Raw genomic sequence first — 23,740 nt, 5'->3', positions numbered from 1 at the left:
GCAATGACTTTTTAGGTCAGTCTCCTGAATATAACTAATACTGAGATATTCTGCAGTATCCCAACCTGGGCTGCAATTTACAGTTATACATAGGCATACTTCCCAACTCACCATACAGACAACACAAATAATAATCAGGATGTACAAAGGGATGTCAACTATGTGAAAAACAAAAGAAGACTAGCAGAAAAGCAGCAATTGATGAGCATTAAAAAACTTGGATATTTTGTCTATTTTTCATAGCTAAATTTGCAGTTTTGTAGGGAAGGTTGTTGAGTAGGCTGTCTCTCACCCTCCAGGACTGTCATTCCCCCACAAAAGGTCAGGGGAAAGGCTGCTGACACATGGTGACACAGCCTCGCCTTGCCTTCAGAGCAGCATCAGTGACAAGAAGTTCAGTTCTGCCTGCCTCCAGTGAAACAGATTCATCTACCTAAGCACATCTTTTTAAGTTGGAAAATCCGATGTAACAGCATTTGGAGAAAGGAAACTGGAGTCAATTGAGTCCCTGAAAGCTCTTGAGGGACAAACAATGCTCATTTTAAAGGAAATCTATGCTTAATACTATAAACCTATTTCAAATTCACCAAGTATGAGTTTTTAAATTTGAAAACAGGAAGAAAAGTACAGTTCATATAATCGCTGGTACATACAGCATTTGTACGTATATACAGTCTAATGCATGTAATGTAACGGGCTCTTGCTGTCTAGTTCCCCCAGTGGGTCCAGTGGTTACTCTACACACAAGACTGCATTATGATATAAGAGCATGGAAAAGCTGGTCTCTCAAATCATTCATTATTATTTTAAACCTAGAAGTACAAAAGCTAGAATGACATTTAAAAATGGGCAAAAGAAACAAGAAACAAGAAAAGACACAAATGTTATCGAAATATTAGCTAAGGAACAATCTTTTCTCTACATATAGTACGAAGCTGCTTCATCATCTCTCCATTAGAGTTTCTCTATCTCAGCTACAGTATACACATGCTGGTATGGGATTATGTTCTGTGCATTATGGCTAGTTAAATATTTCTCAAAAGTTAATCCACTTTGAAATTTATTAAGCAGTAGAAGTAAAATTCTATTAACCTTAATGGGATTTACACGAGGGAATTCACACTTAATATGGATGCAACACTGATGCTTAAAACTGTTGCCAGGAAAAGAAGACAGGCTTAGAGAAGTTAAAGCCATCACATTTTCTATTTATGTAGTCCTTCACAAGGGTAATCCTCTGTATATTAAGGAGACAAGAAAATGCCACAGACTGGTTAGTATTTAAGCTTCTCAGATGCCGAGTGAGATAGCTGCCTGTGCCAATAAAGGGTGGTCTTATTGTTGTGGGACTAATAAACATTGTTAGAAGGATGGGAAGGCATTATCTTTGGTTTTCTTATGGGTTCTGAAAGTGCTATTGCTCACATTTTCTACTGTATAATGCTGTACAGTAACATCGCTGTTGGAATATGTTCCCTGTAATATAATATACATGTAATTCAATGAATACAAACTCACATTCTCTCTGTACCAGCCATTCCTCATAACCAAAATAAAGTAAAACTCCTCAGATTTTTCTCCAGAGATTGTCCATCTCTATTGTTTTCAGGGTAAAATTAATTGTTTGGTTGCCTTTAAATCATCTAGTTAACATGTGGGATATAATTGACTTCATTTGGGAAGGCTGAGTGAGCTCTGAGTATGTGATCCTGAATTCAGTCCTTTACCAAGAAGAAATTTACCCAATGTAATCCAAAATGTAAGATTGCTGAATAGCTGAGATTTCACTAGGAGGGAGCCAGGAGGTCCTGAATTTTGTCCACTTAATGGTCAGATTGAGGGCTGCACAGAAAATCATAAGGGACCCTGAGGTTTGGGCCCCCACCATATGCCCCAAAGAAGTGGCATTTGGTGCAGAACCTACCACAGCTTCTCCCTGCTAGCAGAAGGCAGCAGAAGCCAGAGAGCATTTGGCTCCCATAGGTACAACTGTAGGGCTATCTCAGCTTTCAGGCTTTGTGGGATCACTCAGCACCTGCAAGCAGTTAACTCTGCTGGTGATGGCAACCATTTAGAAGTTGCCCTCCTGGTGGTTTCATGGGTTTCAGCTGGCATGTCAGCCCCATTTTGGGTACCCAGGTGGTAGAAAGGTTGAATTATTTGTCCAGGCACTGTGTCCTGGGAGTACATTTCACTCAAAGCAAGTCATGTTACCCAGGTGGTATCCTGCCCTAACAGTCTTACATACAAGCCCCAACAAAAATGTTTATAATACTGAGGTCTAATATTCTATAAAATAAAATAAAATAAAATAAAATATAAAATAAAATAAAATAAAATAAAATAAAATAAAAACACACTTGGAACAATCATGAAAGAATTAGAAAAAGACAATCTTGTATAAGTTAGTAGAAACATCTCAGACTTCACAAGGTTGCAAATTTGGATACCCTGACATAAAAGTAGCAGCCTGAAACAAAATTACTGAAATCGTGCTGCAATACAAATTAGCTTGTTCTTTTAAAATAAACCATATTGTAAGTGCACTTGGATATCCTGACAATAACATGCAGTCTAAAATGATGAAAAAGAATCACTTATTTTCCTATTTGGCTTTTCTTTCATCAGGATTTAAATATTCTCATGCTTTTACCATCTTTCCCTTCTCTGATAAAGCAACCCCGATACGCTAACAATAACATAAAGATTCTAATATGTACGGATTTGCATCTAAAAGTCTGGTTTGTTATTCCATTCGTGTCATTCTGCCCAGAACTTTTGAAGAAGGCCATTTTAAAGCCAATAAAGACGAGTTCCTCTCCGAGAAGCAAGATCTGCTGTGTCAACATTCTTCATTAGATAAGATAAACTACGCAAAAATCTGAAAATTAAATTAGACAGCGCAGAGATGAATTTAATGGTAACTATCTTCTGAACATAGAGATAATTTGATTTTGGTCTTACAGTAAGCTTTCTCATACACAGAATCAGAGCCAAGCTACATACTGTGAAACTAAGCCTACATCTTTTCTTGCTAGGTAAGTAGAGGGTTCATCTGCAAGGGCATTTGGGGTTGAAGATTTGGGGATCCTGTATTCTGGACTGCATTCTCCTTCCCATCACATAATTGTAATAATGGAGTGACAAAGTGATTTGTCTTTACATGTGTGTGCCAGGAGCCTTGAAATGTTGATTGATTTTGGTCATAGCAACTGATCTTCCAAGCAAAAGGACAGGGAGAACAGGAAGAAAGTCCTGAGCCAATCTTTTAATAATGTGTCTGAGATTGCACTGGATAGGTATCCAAACCTTCACTGGAAAAAAAAACATTTGATATAGCACAAAATATAACAGATTTTTTTCATAAGCCCACCAAACTTAACAGAGCCTTTCCTGACATTTAAAACCAGAGGATCAGGATCATAGAAGCTTGTCAGACCAGTAGGGACTTGGCACCTTTCAGCATTGGAGCATGCCAACATGTGCTGCAACAAAGAGATACATCTGGGCATGAACCCTCTGATGGCTTCGGTCCTGTCAAAGTAAAACATGGCAGCCTCTCAGCAGAGCACAAATGCACTTACTGGTGGCTTAGATTGCATGGGCAGGGCAAATGCTTGTGCAATGAGTGAGGTTTTCATTCACTTGCTGCTCTCACAGATGAGCATTCAGGTTTTCCCACCAAGGTCCCATTGAATTTAGACCCCCCATTGGATATGAACAGTGAGTTCACCATTGCTATACTCTCCAACAACGAGGGCTTACAACCAGTGCCCTTTTGATGACTGCATACCTATCTAGTTAGGAAACACAGAGGAGCCATCCCACAGACCTTTCTCTTGAACCCACTACCACACAGGGTATCTCTGAACATTTACACCCGCAGCCCACTGAACTTCACGCTAAGATCACTGAAACAAGCACTGCATTGCTCATCTTGTATTTGCTTTTTTTCTTTTTTTTTTTTTTTTGTAGTGATATTGAGGGATATTTTACTTTCAAATGCTATCTGTCTCGAATTAATGAGGATAAAAAGCATGCAGTACATTGCTACATATTTTCAGTAGCCCTTATGTTGTTTTCACCCTGTGAATGTTCTTGAGGGGAAATATACCACTAAAAAAGACATATATGAAAGCAAAAAGTAGTTATACTGAGTCCTCTCTCCCTTCCTACTCATATATCTGTCTTTGTTCTCTCTGCAAAGTATCCACATGGCCTGATGGGCTACATGAGAAAGAATAGAGAGAAATATATTGAGTGAGAAAAAAATAAATTTAAAATGTTTATTTCTCTTAAAAAATGTGCAGCAGACAGAGAACAGACAGCATAATTCTTTCCTAATATTCTAAATTCTTTACCATCCACAATCATATTTGGTAAGGACACAGGCACTGCATCAGTACTTCCTTGCTAATTTGTCATCTACGCCAGGCTCCAGAACCCAGATTCCCCATATCAGGCATCAATCTGTATCAGCACACAGAGTCATAATTCCTTGCTATGAAAACCCACACACCAGGAAATGGAAGTGCAAACAGGTTTATGCACATGGATGCAGAAATTCAGAAGCTCAGTAATACAGACAAGCACAAACGGTACGTCTACAGGCTGACTGCCCAAGACCAGTTTATCTTCTGCTTTTTTTTCTCAATTCCCTAGACATCTTTATATATACATATGTATATGTATGTACATACACACACACACATATGTAAGTATGTGTAAGTAATATATAGGTACATTAAAGGAGGCTGTAGCGAGGTGGGCATCGGTCTATTCTCCCACGTGCCTGGTGACAAGACAAGGGGGAATGGGCTAAAGTTGCGCCAGGGCTGGTTTAGGTTGGATATTAGGAAAAACTTTACCAAAAGGGTTGTTAGGCATTGGAATGGGCTGCTCACGGAAGTGGTTGAGTCACCATCTCTGGAGGTCTTTAAAAGACATTTAGAGGTAGAGCTTAGTGATATGGCTTAGTGGAGGACTGGTTAGTGTTAGGTCAGAGATTGGACTAGGTGATCTTGGAGGTCTCTTCCAACCTAGATGATTCTGTGATTCTGTAATATACAATCTTCTCTTTTCAAGTCTGTACCTATATTATCCTCAAATACACAATTAAATTATTATAAGCTTCACTGCATTATTTAAAATACTACTTATAAGTTTTGATACATTTCATTGCATCTCTTTTTAAATAAATTCATAAAAGTATTTTAATATATCATTGGTATTAATCTTAGTTGAATATTCAGCCTTAATTGAATTAATATTTAACAGATTCCTGCAATCTGTCCAAGTCTTTTTGCTGCAGAACAATCTCTTTCTACTGCAGCAGCTGAAGCAAGAATTCCTTGAAGTTTGGGAAACTGACAAAATTTCACAACAGAATATTAGATCATGTCCTCACAAAATGCTTCTGAAACATGCAAACATACCCACACATCTGGGAAACTACTGCTGTAAAATCTCTCTCCTGCAACTAATCCTTACTCAGCCTTTAGTCAAGCTCCAACCACTCAACAGAGCTTGTAATTTCCTGAAAAGTCAAATTTTCTTTCAGAGAAAGTGGCCACAGAGTCAAGTGATGAAATAGAAACACAGAAATAAAGATGCTAAATCAATAATTTAAGAGATAATGCATATAGCTCAATTAAATACCTTTGCAATTTTTCCATTTGTCCAATACATATTTTTGAATAATTTTAATATCTAGTAGAAAAACAAAAACAAAAAAACTTCATATCAATTAAAGGCCAGTACATCACTGGCAGCAAAAACATCTTTTATCCTATAATGATTTACTGTTTTATCAATGTGTGAATCTTGGGAAAACAACATTTAGTCTTCTGTCAAAACAGGTCCTATCAGGACCCACGAATTGCTTTATGCCCAGTTAGCTTAAGTATTCTCTAACCTGATCCTCTTTCACCAAGTGCATGTCCCCATCATGGTGCCTTGTAGGCACTTGCTTATATGCAAATGCTTGAGGTGAGCGTTGGAGGTGACCCTGTTTTGCTGATTAGGTGCTCCCACATTCACATCACCCCAGGCCCTTGCAGAAGACCCAAGCAGTACAGTACAGCCATGTCTCAGCTGCTCTAGCCCTTTATCTACATAGGACCTGAGTCAAAAATCCCAAAGCCTCTGGTAAAACCTTTGCCAAACTACTTCCAGGACCTACCCAAAACAGACATCTTACTACCACATTTCAGAGCTCTACCCTGTTCGCAATAGTCATTGAATCTTTGCAATAAAACCTCCGAATGCCCATATGTGGCAAGCATTTGCTGTTTACATAGCCATTAGCCAATCTTTCCAGAAGATTTCTTTCTTGCATGCCGTTTTCTTACTTGGGTTACAAGTGCAAAAAACAGAGGCCTGTAGTAATATGTTTTAATAGGCAAAAACTCAAACATGAAGTCACAGCCACAATTTTTTCAGATGTGCTTTTCACTGTAGTCTTAGGGCAACAGAAAAAGCTATTTTTTTCCTGCTTTCATCATTAGTTTTAGTTTCAGATTTCTTTTTCAGGCTGATTTCTACATTGAAAGCAAGATTTAATCAAGAATTACATAGCTTAAGACTGCTTTGCAGAGCTCTGATTGATTGAGTCAGACTTCCTTTAGTCATATGACAAATGAATGGAATAAAGGATGAGCAGTCTCCCTGTCTGATCCCTCCATGCTCTGTGATGTTCACTCCAGCCTTAGCAAAACTGCTTTTTAAGATCAGTCTAAAAATACAGGTCAGAGCCTCTCACAAACCCACTGTATCAAAGGAATATGCAAATCTTTCCTTGTTCCATATTCTCCTCAGCCTCCCACTACAATTATTAAATTACAGGGTATTAATAGAAACTAAATAAAGCACTCTGAAAAGATGAATTCCAAAGATTCAAAATTCAAATGCCAAATACAGAGCAATTAGGTTCTTAAATAATTCTTATCACATTTCATGCTAATATTAGCACATCCAAAAAACAATAGAAAACTGCAATATTCTCAGAGACGCTCAATTGAAACAGCAGAGTAAAGCATAGAGAAAGAATCTTGATTTCTTATATTTTGATGTTATGCACAAATAACATTTATCTCCAGCTACAATAGTAAAAATCATTTTGCTCTCTAGAAAGAATTCATAATATTTATATGATGATACCAAGAAAAAATTGTGGTTTTGTTTTGCAAACCAATGCAATAGCAAAAATGAGGCTGTTCTGCTTAGATTTTTCAGAGAACTCAAATTAGCACAAACTTTTACTTAATTGGACTCTTCAAGTAAGTATGCAGCAATGAGCATTAATCTCTCCTCATTGCTTTTTAAAACCTTTATGTCTATCCAGGTCCCATAGCCTTACAGATTTTAATGGTCTTAATGAAGAAAAAGAGCATTGTTATTCAATTTGACTCAAGCAGATCTCCATTCAGAATGACAACGTCGCCATTCACAATGCTATTGTTAGAGTTGTGTCATCCTTTCTATTTTAAACCTTGTTTTCCAGGAGTTTTTAACCTGCCAGTAATTTTTCTTTCTTGAGTCTGTAGGCAAGCAAAGTTGATCAGTTGGTTGGTCAGTCGGTCAGTCTGTCTGTCTATTACCTACACATATAATCTACACACATGCAGTACACGTTGCTGAATGACAGAATCATCCATTTGAGAATCATCTACTAGAGTATCACTTCAGTGAGCTCAAAAGCACTGCTTTTTTAAGAAGAGGAGTTTGGCAAATGATTTACTGACAATACAGTCAAATTCATTTTGATTTCTTGATGACTAAAAGAACCTAATTGAATATTTGCAGGACTGAGGTTTAAATATTTGCTTCTTATTGCTTGTGATTCTTTGCATGAACCAGATCTTCAGGACCTTTCTCACACAGAACAGGTATATATAACAAGGCATCACAGGCTAAGCAGACATTCTGTTTCTATCATTATTTAATATCTTATAATGTATTACATAATTTTACCACATTTGATGCATATGCTATACTGGAGATGACTGCATACCAGAGAAAGTTTGTGAAATTTAAGTTTACATTTTGCACATCTGTAAATGTACAAAGGTCTAAATCATCACGTTCAGATTGCCAGGTTAGAGCAAGGAAGGTAAATGGAAAATGGGTCCCCGCCTTGATGCTGAGTGAAAGCAACTGTGTATCAGGAATACAAGATCTGAGGTCCCCAATCTGTGTAAGCATCATTTCTTACGTATCTTCTTCCTTTTGAGCATGGTATTCCAGGCAGCCACAGGAAACTGAGGCTTTTTACTGCAGCAAGTCTGTGCAACATATTCATCGACATAAATACACCATCTTCCTCTTTTCACATTAGAACTGCACTGGCTGCAGAGACAGGGCATTCTCGGTGATTGTGGACGCCTAATTAGCCTCCCCCTGTTTTCCCCTCCCAAAGGACATCAACACATCTACAACACAGCTCAGCTCTCACACCTTCTACATCCTACACTCCCACAGGATTTTCTTCAGCAAACCCAAACAGCCCATCTGCCTCGCATGTGGTTGGAATGCAAAGCTCGTTTTCATTTCATAAATCTGATCACACTACCGTTGCTCCTACATATTAATGGTGCTACAACAGCTGCCTGGGATTTAAATCTCCTTTACTTCCATGTGCTGTACTGGTAACCATAAAAGGAATTTTTGACTTTCTAAGTGACGTGATCCAAACCAGGAGCTGAGCATAACCTGGAGTTACATGCCATCTCAGCATGGCATAAGATACTTGCTCTAGGGTACAGAGTTTGCAATAATATACATGAAAAACTGTCTGAAGCAAGAATGAAACTTGGATATTAGCTGAGTATCCTTAGCTATCTATGCAGCTCTCAGAGAAAAAAAAAATATTAGAAGAAAAAATCTAGAAGAAAATTTTTGCTTTCTAAATGCTGGACCAACTTCTTGAAAAAAATGGAAGGTGAAAGGAACAGATGGTTCTCTCTCAGACCAGGGAAGAATGAAGGGAGACAGTAGGATTGAGAGCTAGTGAAAAAACTGGTATCTGAACTCTACTTCCCTTTTCTTCCTTTTCTTTCCCTCCTCTTCTCTCTGACGAACAAAACAATACAAGTTTGCAATAACTGGTATGACTGCAGAAGTCACTGAAAGATTATCAGAGGCTGGAGAAAAAGCTCTCAGCCCTTGAAAAGCTGCATTCACAGAACCATGTTTGATACATTCAAAATGCCCAGTAAGTGAAAATCAATTTCTGGAAGAAAACAATTACATATCATTTGAGGCTAGATCCCTACTCTGGACCTAATATCAAAGGTCAGATTAGGTATTGATTTATGTATTCTCCTTCAAGACATGTGAAATGGAAATTTAAATAATCTCTCCTTCACTAATAAGAGTACTAAATAGCAGATAGCAAATACATCAGCTGCTTCTGAATACATATCTGTACAAATTATGTACATTTAAGAAGATGGCTGATTTGATTTTCTAATCAGAAATTATTTAACATGTTTTCTTGCTCTAAAAGGTGATCATTTTAAGACTGCCACTGCAGAAGTGAAAATTTCCCATTTACTAGCTGGCAGTACAGTCAGAATATGCTTTGAGCTGACTAGATGTATTATCACCTGTCAGCTATTTAGAGCTCCTATTAAGTTAGAAGATAGACCCACAATGAGTTGGGGAAAACTACATCTGTTTCCAGACATCAAGCTGACATTTCCTGGAAAGAAAATGCCCCACCTGTTCACTGTAGTCTTTGGAACTGCCAATAGGGCAAGCAGACATCATTTGCAGGATAACCAACTGAAAACAAATTAGTGATTATTAAAACTTTGCCACTACATTATTAACTGCAGTACGTTAGTCAAGACTGGAAACATTTGTATTAAATATGGCACCTGCTGGAGACTATTCAAGAGAGCAAATCAGATACAGGAATAAAGCCAGTAGCAATGACGCTGGGGAAAAAGGTTCTTCTATTAAATGAAACCCTGTTTTCTTAGTATTTTGACTGGAAACTGCATCCACGTTGATGCTGAACACTTTCTTATAATATGGCCAATGTTTTATTGATCTATATGTCTATTAATGCCAGAGCCTGGCTTTATGGGATGTAGCAATGAAAATAACTGTAGGTATGAAGCTTCTTTTGTTTCTGTGTTTTTTGTTTCGTCATATGCATCAGTTGCTATTGAGATATCATTGGGAACTCAACCAATCCAATCACTAAGATCATTGTTTCAAATTTCATAATTTGAATTATATCTTCTGAGACATCTTTCCTGCTGTTAAATAAGGAGTTTGCTAAGCAACACTTCAGCATTTCTTTTTGTGATTGAAACCCTGATAGCAGTTATAAACACTAGAAAGTGGAAGTAGAAAGTGGGCAGTAGAAGATATTCAGCAATCTAATTCCCCTTGTATTCAAAATTTTCACTGCCATCAAGTAAAACAGATGCAACAGATATTTTGCCTATAATATCAAAAAACAAATCCAAGAAGGCTTTTCAGCAGGATCGTAAAGTGTGTAGTTTTCATCGATTTCTATGGATGTCCACTAAATATTTTGTATATTGTTCAATAATTTAATTTTTACAAATTACATGAAAACATAAACATATTAATGAAAACTAGCACACTAACCAGTTAGATCAGGCAAAAAAGAATTATAAAAATAAATAAATAAGTAAATAAAGAATATAATGTGTGCAATAATAAACAGTGAAGAAGTTCCAAAAGCCAAGAAAGTATGATTTAAAGAATTTCTAGTTTCATTAAAAATTACTCAGTTTTAGAAATCAGTCTTGCCAATGGATTTCACATTCTAAGGACTACAAGTACAAATCACAGATTTGACAGCGTTGATTTTTTTTTTTTTTGATAGAACACACAAAGCTATATTTGTGTTTAGTTAACTTTATTTTTTTTATTTTTTTTTAAACAAAAAGCCTTCCCTGTACAATTGCTTTTACCTCAGAAAACCTCACACTAGCCTTGTTTTGGTTAAAATTACCAGGAAGATTGCAAGCTATCCCCATATATCTATCCAGGAAGGGGAGACAGTAATTGTAATCTTAAAAAAAAATAAAATCAAATAAAGTTACTCAGATTCACCATTTTGAATCTGATGCTCTTCATCTGTAATATTACAATTTTATTTTCTAATGGATGTGATTTCTGTGTTACGCTTGTATCATTCCCAACAGAATTCTGAAATACAGCTCTTCTTGCTGTGGAATTCCAAAGCTTTTAAGTTATTAAAATTGTATGCCTTTGTATACTTCTATACATGTAATACAGTGTAGTAATTTCTTTGAGGCTATTATGGTCCTCTGAAATCAAGGCTTTGTTGCAACCACTGAAGTCAGAGATAAGTGCCTTTTAAATTTTACTCTGATTTTTCTTCTGCTATCTACCCTGGACTGGGAAAAATACTAGGAAATCGGTTGAATTATTGATTGTATAACAATGTCAGTAATTGCCAAAAGTTTAAACTTAAATTTTCCATTTGCATGTATTGCTTTAATAGGAGACTAAATGATGACATCGTCTTCCTATTCTATTAGTTCTTCATGAAGAACTGCATGCATTTTATTATTCCATATGAATTATGAAATCCTTATTCAAGTGAGATCAAATGGTAGGAAAGAACTATGAGAAATCCCACATAGTTTGCAAGTATTTCTAATGAATGGGAAATTTTCATTATCTTTCCTGTTCAGGAGATGAACTTAATGCTATGTTCTTGTAACTGAACACTACCTATCTGGTATTCCTGTTAATTTGCAAGCAAAAGTGATATTCACTTATTAATTTATAGAACAGACTTCTGCATCTAACTGCTGGGACACAAAATACCTCCAGAGCATTTGCGAGTTGGACAAATATTTCTTGTTCTGCAATGAAGTCATGAGGATGATTTTTCATAGAACTTTAAATCCCTAACATAAGGGCAGAATTACCACTAGGTTAATATTCAAATTCTTTATGTAAGATGCTTGCAGCCCTTTAAGAAACCTTCAGGCTGATAAACAAAGGCTAACTTGACTCTTGTTATACATGAAGTCTCAACTCAATCTGAATTTTGTAATATTTATAAAAGAAATATTTATAAAAGGTATAAACAGCAAGTAAACAGCGCTGGGTGTGTGGGGAGGCTACACTCCACCAACACGCACACACGAACATCAAACATTCTAAATATACAGAACATTGTTTTTACATACTAAACCCAAGTATGCCTATACATACGTACAACAATCAGGAAAGGTAACAAACAATCTTTTAAGTTCCATGACTTAACAGTCTCCATTTTCCATTCTTTTTTGAACAATATGTCTTGCTTTAATTTGTCAAGCAACTCGGTCTTCAGGCTTTATGTATCCTGTTCTTACCGGATCGAAGAAAAGCATATCCATCTCCTTATCAAGGGCAATGAGGCCTGGGTCAAAAGGCACATCCAGGTCAACAGGGGGCGTAACAGCAAAAGCCTTCCATGGCGGTAGCCGCAGAGGGGCCCATAGCGTAGCAGTTGGATTGGTAAAGGAGCCCGCAGCTCCCTCATGGTCTGGCAAACCACACGTTTTTGACTGCGGCCCACAGGGCTCTTTAAGGCCTCAGAGATTGCTCACCAGGTGCTGAGCAATTCCAGTGCAACCTTGTCGTTTTTAGTTGCAGAGTCCCACACCTTGACCTCAGTTTGGTTCCATGTTTCAGGCTCATAAACTATCCAACTGTTAATAAGGAGAATAAGCTGTAAGGTTACCAGGACAGTCTTTGTTCCTAAGGAAGTATGATTCCCCATAATGCGCAACTGGTTACCACGATCGCCTCATGAAGATAGGTTCAGCCAGACTCAGCAAACCGCTCAAAGAAGCTCATAGAGAAAGTTGCTGGAAACAGGCGCACCGGAACTGGAAAGAAGCTCAAGCTGAGAGAAGCGGACCCACGCACACAACTGCCCCTCGCTGGTTAGCAGCTTTTCTTCGATATGCTTTTCTTCGATCCGGTAAGAATGGGATACATAAGGCCTGATGACCAAGTTGCTTGACAACTTAAAGCAAGACATATTGTTCAAAAGGAATGGAAATTGGAGACTTGTTTGTAATCAAGAAAAGGAATGGAAAATGGAGGCTGTTAAGTCATGGAACTTAAAGGATTGTTTGTTACCTTTTCTGAATGTGCATATGTATAGGTGTACTCGAGTTTATTAAGTCATGGAGCTTAAACGATTGTTTGTTACCTTTCCTGATTGTTGTACGTATGTATAGGCATACTCAGCTTTAGTATGTAAAGCAATGTTCTATATATTTAGAATGTTTGATGTTCGTGTGTGCGTGCTGGTGGAGTGTGGACTCCCCACACACCCAGTGCTGTTTACTTGTCTTTTATACCTTTTATAGCTTTTATAACTTTTATAGCTTTTATACATTTTATAAGTATGAATATTACAAAATTCAGATTGAGTTGAGACTTCATTTATAACAGCATCAAATGACAATCGAGTAATAAATAGTAGATAAGAAAAGAATAAATATTTTTGGCTGCTATCTTTGATATTTATAAAATTTGTCTTGGTTCACAATGAAATAATGATACTCCAGTTCAGTAGAACTTTAAAACACTGACAGCTTGATTTAAATTTTTCTTTTTTATTTTGAAATGTTTGAAATTTATATTTCAACTACTTTGAAGGAGATTTTGAAACAAAAAGTATCACTGTAAAATACTGACATCTTTCACTCAGAGGGTGCTGAAAAAAAGGATGCTGACTACTTCAGGCAAAAATAAAAATATTCCCAAAAGCAGTATCTGCTCTTTCCTTTGTAGTATTTGATTAAATATAAATATCAATAATTATACCTCTAATATTTTTATATATATATATATATATATATATATTTACATACAAATGCATATAAGTATATACGCTTATATATTGATACAATTATATTTCTCATGATCAAATTATTTTGGAAAACTTCTTAGAAGACACATTTCTAAAACTGCAAAAGAAATGTTATACTATTCCTCAAAAATTGCAATGAATTAAGCTTTACATTTAGGAAATATCAGTTTAGTTTAGTAGATGCAGAGCAGTTTAGAAATTATCTTAAATGTGCATTGTGAGAATTCTGGATAATCCTAGTATATGTGAAAATGGTTCAAGCCTGACACTGTGAAAACAACACTGTGAGTACTTGGTGATGTTTTTCCATAATTCTAACTTGGGCATGTCTCTGCATCTTCTAAGCAAACTTTCAGATGACCATGCTTGAGTAATGCAAAGCCTATTTGAAAGTCAGTATAAAGTCTTCATGCTCTGTTATTTGTTTTTCAGTGGGCCCAGTTAATCTAATCAGGAAACAGAAATAGAACTGTGAGATTTAATAGACTAGTCACAAACATGCATACAGGTCAGATTTCAAACCCCGACTTTGCAATGTGATGGATGAAATTTTAGAAAACTGCAGTTACTCTAAGAACTTCTTAAAAACAAAACTAGACCAGAGTTGTATTCTCTAAAATTGCTGGATATATTTCATTACTAAATGATCAGCAACCTAAGTGCCACATTCACATCACAGAATCATATAAAAATGGACTGGAAGGGATCTGACATCTCCCTTTTGCCTTCTTCTAAAGAAATTTCAAACAACCTATTTTTTATTTCTCATGAAATAAAATTCTTCTTTTCTAAGCAGTCAAGCTGTCATTTCCAGTATTTTAAAAGGCTTTTTAGGCCAAATTTTACTTCAGATTCCTTTGATAACCAGCACAGCTAAAGAAGCTAAGGTGGGCTATAAAGTGAAATGCCACACAGTAAAAGAGCCACAATTGTCACCTTAAGTGAGACACTGAGATGCCACTACATTATCTAAATCTTCTACAAACACTTATGTTGATGTGCAGCTTTCCTGTCTCGCTGTATACCCTGCAAACATTTACAAAATACAGGCCTTTCAGTATAGTCTTGAGCTTTCATTTGTGAGTCTGAGTGCTGCATTCCCATATGCTTTTTAGAGACATCTTTACAATCCCCTAAACTATAGCAAGCCATACTGCCAGGCTAAGTCAGCGGAAGAAGCAGCTTTGCAGAAATGTGAAGGAAAAAATATAAACATACAGTAGATATTGCTAGGCCTAGCCCACTGGGCATATATTGTTGGTCACAGCATGGATCTGACACTGTGGGGTATATTTACAGCATGGGGTATGGAGAACTACACACACAAACAATCGTGAGAACAGTGTATTTATTCTTATGTGAAATGCATTGAAAATTGACCCTGTTGGGATGTAAATGAGGAATTGGATTGTTGTGGAAATTCTACTGGTTCATGTGCTTTTGAAATGTTGAATTTTCTTTTAAAGTGATCAAAAGTGTCTTTGAGTCACAACAGTCAAAGATGGCAAAGACCACATATTGCTCTAATTCTGTTCTTCAAGACATCTTGCAGAGATTAATGCTTGAAAGATATTATTAGAACTTTTTATTCCTTTACCCCAAACTGACACCATATGAAAAGCTTGCTATGATAGCTCTTCAATATTGTCTCTTTTTATTTTCGAAGCTATACCATGTAAATTAAACTGGGAAAATCACATCAAAGCAAAAAGAAAGAGCTAATATGCACTACATACAAAAATTTAAACACCTGCCATATCCTCTCTTGCCTAGGTAGTAGAATAATCACTCTACCCCTTGAAGCATGAGTGCTTTATCTTTCCATTTTGCCTTCCTTCCTTCCTGCTTCTTTCTTTCCCCACAGAATTGCTGAGTCCATGTTTATGAAGCTCCTTCTGAAGTATAGGATATGAGTGAACAGTATTACAATGCTCTTAATTGGTAGGACATAGTACTTCCAGGGCTTTTTTATCACAGTTTAGTCTAGCAGTGGAAGGAGTTGACAGATTTGTGTCTGTCTAAATATTGGTGGGAAACCATCCCTTGCAGAGACTCCTAACACCCATGAGAAAGTTAGCGATAAGTAAGCAGGCTACTTAAGGCATACACCAGAAGGTTGTAAGGGACTGATCTAAAGCACCACTGTAGATTTCCATTGACTTCCCGAGACTCCGGAGATAAACACCGTGTTTCCAAATTAGTTTCTCAAGGAAGAGATTATCTTCACAAACCTTTTACAACCTCACTCCTCCACTCAAATTAACTACACTAAGTCCATTGTCATGCTATCAATATCAATAGTTTCAACTTATATTCATTTCTAGCAAGCACGGTAACATTATGTTTTTGTGGTATTATTTCTTTATTGCAGTAAAACATTGGAAAAAAATATTTTACTGAAAACAAAAATGAAACACATTTTCACTCCATAGAGGAGCAAGACTTTTGTTACAGATAAAGTAAAAAAAAAAAAAAAAGTCCTTCCTTTAACTATCAAAAGGAAATATTGTACCACAAGCCTCACCGAGAAAAGCTGATTTTTTTATGTCATCATTAATATCATTATACTGCTTAGCATTTAATAAAATTGCTCCCGTAGCAAACTGAAAGTATTGCTCAATCACACATACTATTATTCAAATAAGGAGCTGCCTTCACCTAAAATCAATTCAAAAAAGTGAGTTTGAAATATTATCCCATTCTCATATATTGAAACTGTGATATGTGGAAAGTTGAAATGTTTGAAAAACTTACCACAGTGACAAAATTGAATGTGAATTAAATCTTGATGCCCTGACCTTTTAATCAGTAAAGCAATCTGAATACAAAAGCTGGCAAATAAATTGAGTAGGAAGATGCATTTTTATATAGTTATTTTTCCAATGGGAAATGAGTATTATCTTCCATTTTCCAGTTAAAAAATGCAGTGAAGATTACTCATGCTTAAAAGAGATGTTAGCACACTACTTACTGGTAATGTAGGAGCAATAATAGTTGATGTAAGTGCAGAAGTTTTATGAAAACATGCCTTGTATATCAATGATATGAACAAAACTATTGTATTTCAAAAAGGGTTTAAAAGCTTGATTTCTGCTTATTTAAGCACACGTAGAATTTTTATACTTAGATTAGAAATTCACAGCACACTGCACCAGAATCTGTAATTTACATATACAGCATAAACGTATGCCTATGGGAACTTCCACATTTGAATTAAATACAATCACAGTTCAGGGATTATTTCTCTCAGATTAGATCTCTGCCAGATAGCAAAAGACCTTTCAATAGATGAGTTGGGAAGTGGTTTTCAATGTTTCTCAATTACTTGCGGAATGCTTGGCGCATCTCAGAAGCCACAGAAACAGACACAGTAAGCAAAAAAGGGGTGTATGTATCTTGCTGTGTTTATGAGTATTAATGGTGGAACAAAATAAATTTGCAGGGCTATCCAGAGCTAAAATGCTTATTGGAAGAGGAGTCTCTGTGCTACAGAAAGTCCTCCTTCAATAGACTAATCTCTTCTCAAGGCAACTACCGCATCACTCTTGTCAACCAGTTTAATAACTGCTGTAACTCAAGAAGATGCTATACTCCGGTCACTGACCAAAACAACTCAAAAGCACTCCAGAGGTAGATCTTACCATATACATCATAATCTCATTTGAAGATCTATTTTTGTCTCCTCTACTATTCTTGTCTGTATTATAATCAAAATCTGACAAACCAGTATGCTACCAAAGATCTGAATAAACAAATTAAAAGAGAAGTCCTTATCTAGAATATTGACTACCATGAGGAGAGCATTTAAATATTTCAGGCCTTGGCAGACTTAAGTAACCTCACACAAATGGCACCTGTCTACAAGTGTTGTAAACCAGCCTTGCTGCATTAATGTCAATGGATTTATAACCATTTCTTGAAGACAGTCATCAAAAAAAAGTGTAATTCAAAAAAAAAAAAGAAAAAGTATAATTCAAAAAAAAGTATAATTCAGCATATTACAGTACCAGTTCAAGTATAGTTAAAGAGACTGTTAATGAAACAATAGGAATGGGGAAGAGCCTTTGCACATTTTCCTTAAATGTACCTGTATACTTGCAGGTAAAAAGAGTAATCCTTTTATAATTCATTTTCAACCCAAGGCTTACAGCTATTAGAGTCATGAATTATTATTTATGAAAATACAGTCATGAAAAATTAGTTAGTTTAAAAACAGATCCCGCAGTTTAAGGTTTGAGTGAGGCTGAAAGTATTTTTTGAATAATAATTTCTTCAACACAGCAGCTGTCATGGGGAACCTTGTGATAAGTGATAGAAGGAGACTGTCTTGTTATAACATCAAAGATGAGCACTACTGTCTTAATTTCAATCCAATCTTCCTTTTCCTCTGAACGCAATGCAAGAACACAGAACATTGTCTGGACAAAGTATGGCTTCTACTCACCTCCTCTTTCACTAATTTCTTCTGTCCATCCATCATCTGATTTATATATACATTTTCAACATAATGTATGCTTGCAGAGCGGAACACTTTTCTGTCACTGTCCTTAAATTCCACTTCTTTGTGCAACCTACAGAGTGCTACGGAGTGCTGTCTTTGGACCCAAACCCTAGGAATAGGTTTACAGTCTAAATGTACTACAGGAAATTCCCTTGAAGGTGTGGGAGCAAATTGGCCTTCAATTTCTAACATACAGCTTGGCTGCTGGTACTTATTAAAGTGAGGGGAAAGGGCATAAGAAGCGTGAAACATAGAGCATTTAGTACATTTAGTATACAGAATTTTACTCTGATATTTTCTCTGACTCCAAGCTTGTTATGAGGAAAACTCTCCTTACTCTGACATTAAAGAAAAACAAAACAAAACAAAACAAACAAAAATACTCTCTCCTGCTCACACAGTCCCTGACTGCAATCATCACCCGTTTCTCAGTGGCATCATGCACTGAGACAAACAAGTGCTTGGACTTTGCTATGGCACTGTAGCCTTAATGCTAGCATAGACCAGAGAGGCATGGTTTTCTCCTCTATGCCCTTTCTTCAGCACAGGCATTACAGAGTCTTTTTGAATGTCTAGATTCACTTGCCTGTAAATGTGGAGTTCCTCTGCTTACCTTCTAAGGCAAAAGTGGCAGAGGAACAGGTTTGTCCCTGAATTTGAACCTTCAGAGAAACATCAACTTAACATATCCTTTTTAATATTAACACACATGGAAAAAAATGTTACAGGTTAAGTGTGATGCTCAGTTGCCAATTTAGATTTTGTGTTGGAAAGTCTTAAAAATCAGGAGTTTGAGCTAATTCTGTGGAAAGCCAATAAGTAAACAATATCAGTTTTATAAAAACATACAACAGTTCTTCAGCAGAGGATGAGGTAGAGCAGGGGGCATATTTTTCTGGAGATGTATGTGTTATAGAATACTAATGTGCTACTAATTTTTACCTGCTTTCTTGGATCCAACTTTTCCATCCAGCAGAGGGTGCAGCCATGGTAGTGGCACTGTAACTACATTCTTCACTTTTGCACCAAGGGGAGGAAATAATGTGAAAGCCATTTCAATTGCTTGATGTTTTTTGATGCTTCTTACAGAAGCTGTGGAAGCTGAAGAAAAGCAAAAGAAATGTTTAATGACCAACATATTTCCTCTGATACTTATATGCAATTGACGTTCACAGTAATAACTCATACAGATAGATTTCTTTTTATGACTTTGTTAGAACACGTCAGGATGGAACTGTGAACTTCTGCAAGTTAAAAGATTGAGATATATGTAGATTTATAGGCTGTGCATGATTAAAAACCAGGACAAAGGTGCCAGTTTGGAAAGACTTAATTGATTATTGTTCTAATACTTCAGCTAGTTCAATATGTAGATATATTCTATAATGACACTCACTAAATAAAATGGTTCAACCTTTTCTGAGTAGAGTCCAGTGATAAGCATGACTAAGATTCTCAAAGGCATTCAAAACTTAATGGAAGATGAATGTGTAATTATTCTTCAGTCCCTTTGAAAATCTCAGACTCAATACTTACTGTTTATTGATCACAAACTGTAGCACACCTTAAGTTAGAACATTAAATTACATAGTAGAATGAAATATTTATTAAAAGTACCCTGTAAAAAAAAAAAAAAAAAAAAAAAAACAACAAAAAAAAAACAGAAACAGTGAAACTTCAAGTAAGAAATTATTTTCATCACAGTTTTGACACTGATCTTCAACAGCACCTGATCATAACAAATTTGAAAAAATGGAACAACTCTGACATGAAAAAGGGAGTCCAATCCTGCAAGCATATCACATGCATGTACTTACACCGCACTCAGGAGGTATGAGTCCTAATGAGACAAAGGAGTTCACATATGGAAAGCTTATTTCGTGGCTGCAGAAACAGTTAATGTAATGCAAATTTCTGTATATTACCTGTATTACCTTTCCGTGTTGGCAGTTAGAACAGCCAGTCTAGAAGCTTTTTTTTTTTTTTGGGGGGGGGGGGATAGTTTTCATCCTGATTAACACCAAATGCAACCCATGTCCAACCCACTCAGGGTAAGAATACCTGTTGCATCCTTTAGAAAAGGTCAATGAGCCATACGTCTTACAGCATGGCATTGTTAATAAATGAGACTGCTAGCAATTTGGCTTATATCTGAAAATACATCTGTAGGTGAAAGGATCTATATTACACATGGAATACATTTCAAGGCCAACTCAGAACTGAACTTTCAATGTTTTGCTGTTACAGTTCAATAAAATCACTTTGTGTTACATTCATTTTTTTCCATATAAAATAAAGTGAATGTCACACTTTTTTGTCATACCATTTTTATTTAACACTTTTTTTCTATACCCATTAGTTAAAAAAGTTATAACAAGGCAAATCATTTATCAAAATGAAAAATGCTGTACTCCTTCAGCAAGGAAAGGGGAGTCTAAATAGAATGTCCCTGCTCTTAAATTAATGGAACCATCTTACATTTAATATTTTCTCTTAAGGAGTTATGTAAGCACTCCAAGATCATTAATGAAGAAGTACAGAATCGCAATTTACAGCTGAAGGGCAAAACTGCTAAAAAAGCATTTCAGAGTCATGTCATTGAGTGATACAGTGTAGGAAAATAAATGTAAGGATCATTGATATCCGATATCATAATTAAATGTCCAGAACAAATGGCAAGGAGAAAGGACAACAAAGTTCATTAAAATTTGACTTGGAACCTAAGCTTCAGGACTAATCAAACAGATGTAGCAGGGAAGGCTCAGGTTTATAAACAAGAAGCCCTTTCATTTTAATTAACAGAATTTTAAAACTAGATTCTTTGTCACTATTCTGATTTTAAGACTAATTGTTATTATTTACAAGGATAACTCATTTATGTGCAGTGTCCCCAAATGTACCACTGCCCAGTTCATGTTACATTTCTGTCCCCTAGAACCACTACAGCAGTTCAGTTGTCCATCATAAATCAAGCCTGCACTTGCCATTCAGACACTAACACACACACTCTCAGCCTTCTTTCTAAACAAACAAAAACATAAACTAACAAACAAACAAACAAAAAAAAACACAAACAAATAAAAAACAACAACTGGCATAGTAGATTTTCCCAGGCTTTCTTAGGTAATACAGTAACTGATCTTTTAATGTACAATACTTTTTTTGCAACAAAAGAAATCCACAGAAATCAGATGGAATTCATCCCAGTGAGCTAATGGAACTTGCAGAAATCATGTTGGAGCCACCATCTATTATTCTTCAGAACTAATGGAGAAAAGCCAAGGTCCCAGAGCTGGGAAATGACGAACCATATTACCTATTCTGAAGGGGGAAAAAAAGCCAACCTACCAGGGGAATTACAGAAAAGAGAATTCAAATTCAAATTGCCAAGTTAGCTAGCAAAGTGGTAAATTTGCAAGCTGTTACAAAAGCATGCTGAAAGGTGGGTAATAAACAGTAGAAATAGCAATTGGCAAAGATAAAGCGTGCCTATGATATAAATATTATTGAGCATGGGACTCCTGCTTAGCACTATTGCCACCACTCAATCCCTTAGTACAATCAGGCTGCCTTAAGACACTTCCACTTTTGCCAGCAGTTGTAATCGTCACCTTTTATCAGGCTTTAGGAGGAACAATCCACTAAACTAATCCTTCATTGTTTCCCAGAGCTTGGGCAGAAAAACTTTATTTTGGTAATGCCCCTTTACACCATTCAATCATTTTACAACATTAGAACACTCTGCATTTGTCAAACACTAAGCTTTAAATTGCATGCTGAGCACACTGAAAAGATTTACAGCATATAACAGAAGACAGAACATAGATCTATCACACTTGTATGAGAATATTCCAACATTGGGTTTAGGTCTACAGTCTCATCAGCTACAAAAGCAGTTTAAGAAAAAATTGCCAGGTTTTGGTTTGCAGTGTTTTAGGAAGGTCATTTCCCTGCTGGTTACAAGAAGCTTCTCATGTTGAAAATCAGCTAATAAAAATAGATTCCTCTTTGTTTTCACAGAACATGGGAACTAGAAACCAGCACACACAGAAACACAGAACAAGCAGGTTTATCAGGAAACATACACAGAAACTCACACACAAAATGCTTTGCTGTTCAATTTAGCCCTGAAGTACTTTGATAAATAAGTTCAATGTTTCTGGAATACATTGTTAGGTACCAGAAAAGAAATCATTTTCTCCAGGGTGGGAAAAAGTATATAAGGAGCAACTTTTGCAAACTGATGGAAGAACCAAAATTCCTGTGCTTCTAAAAAGCAAGGGAGGCAAATAATCCCAGGTGCTAGCAAGGTCAGCAACCAGAATGAACACAGATACCTTAATAAGTTATTGACAAGTGCAAATGCAATAGGCAGATTTATGCTGATGCTAATTTAACATCTTTTACTCCACACTACCTGCAGTGAGAGAATGGTTTCCTTGCAAGGACTAGAGCATTCACTCTGTAATTCTATAAAACAGAAATGCTGTTCACTGCTGGAATCAGGTCCGTAACAACTGACTATAAAAGCCACAGCAGCATGTTTTACTTATATAATTTCTTACTGGTATTCAGATTTTTTTGAGTTGTTATGAATCATTTTGAAGAAATCATTTCTGTTAGCTTTCATGTACTCAATGAAAATATCTAAAAAGCAGAGATCACTTATGCTTATGATTTATTTTTAATGTAAGAGAATAACAACAATGATAATAATTCTCTCTAATATAAGAGAAAATAATCTAGAATGGTTAAAGCTGATGAGGATGATCAGTAATACAACAAAGAAAAGAATACATTTGCCTACTATTATGGTTGCATCGCTTTTGAAAAACACTGATGTATTCATAAAAATGTATCCAACATTACTTGCTTTTTTACTTTTATAATTTTTCTCACCCTAGATTTTAGTTTTTCTGAATATTTGTCTGTGTGTTCTGAACCACAATTGTAATCCAATACAAGGTATTACTATTTTTCCCTGATTTTTGTAGTTATGTGTTATTAATTTCAAGGGTATGAAAGCAATCCACATCTGGTACCTGACATCACACACCACTTTGCATTTAGTTTGTTAGTAGAAGAAAATATGTGGAATCAGAGAGATCTGATAAATAGAAATGTAAACAGAAATGTAAGAGAAATCCAAGCCAAATAGAATATACAAGAAAAACAGATACAGGTTAGGCTGTAATTTCCATTTTTTAATGTTTTGCAGTGTGCTTCAATTTTGTTCCCTTCAGTTTCTTTTCCTTCAGTTCTTCAAGAACGAATGTAAACTATCCGTGGAACCAAAGAAAATCCTCAGTTAATTTTAAATTATTTTACAATGTTGATTTATGTGTCAAAAA

The 23,740-nt window shown here is 36.0% G+C and overlaps 1 protein-coding gene across 9 annotated transcripts in view; it reads right to left on the bottom strand.

Moving 5' to 3' along the window:
- Positions 1 to 23,740, bottom strand: part of IQCM (IQ motif containing M) — a 195,323-nt gene that overhangs the window by 5,654 nt on the left and 165,929 nt on the right. For all 9 annotated transcript variants that reach the window (XM_038178806.2, XM_038178802.2, XM_038178809.2 and 6 more), the window contains one exon: positions 19,332 to 19,490. In XM_038178806.2, coding sequence (XP_038034734.1) covers positions 19,332 to 19,490 — 159 coding nt within the window. The remainder of the gene's footprint in view (positions 1 to 19,331; positions 19,491 to 23,740) is intronic.

Source organism: Anas platyrhynchos, chromosome 4, assembly GCF_047663525.1.
Source record: "Anas platyrhynchos isolate ZD024472 breed Pekin duck chromosome 4, IASCAAS_PekinDuck_T2T, whole genome shotgun sequence".
Classification (NCBI taxonomy): domain Eukaryota; kingdom Metazoa; phylum Chordata; class Aves; order Anseriformes; family Anatidae; genus Anas; species Anas platyrhynchos.
Note: the sequence above shows the minus strand (reverse complement) of the source record. Positions and strands in the feature narration are given on the sequence as shown.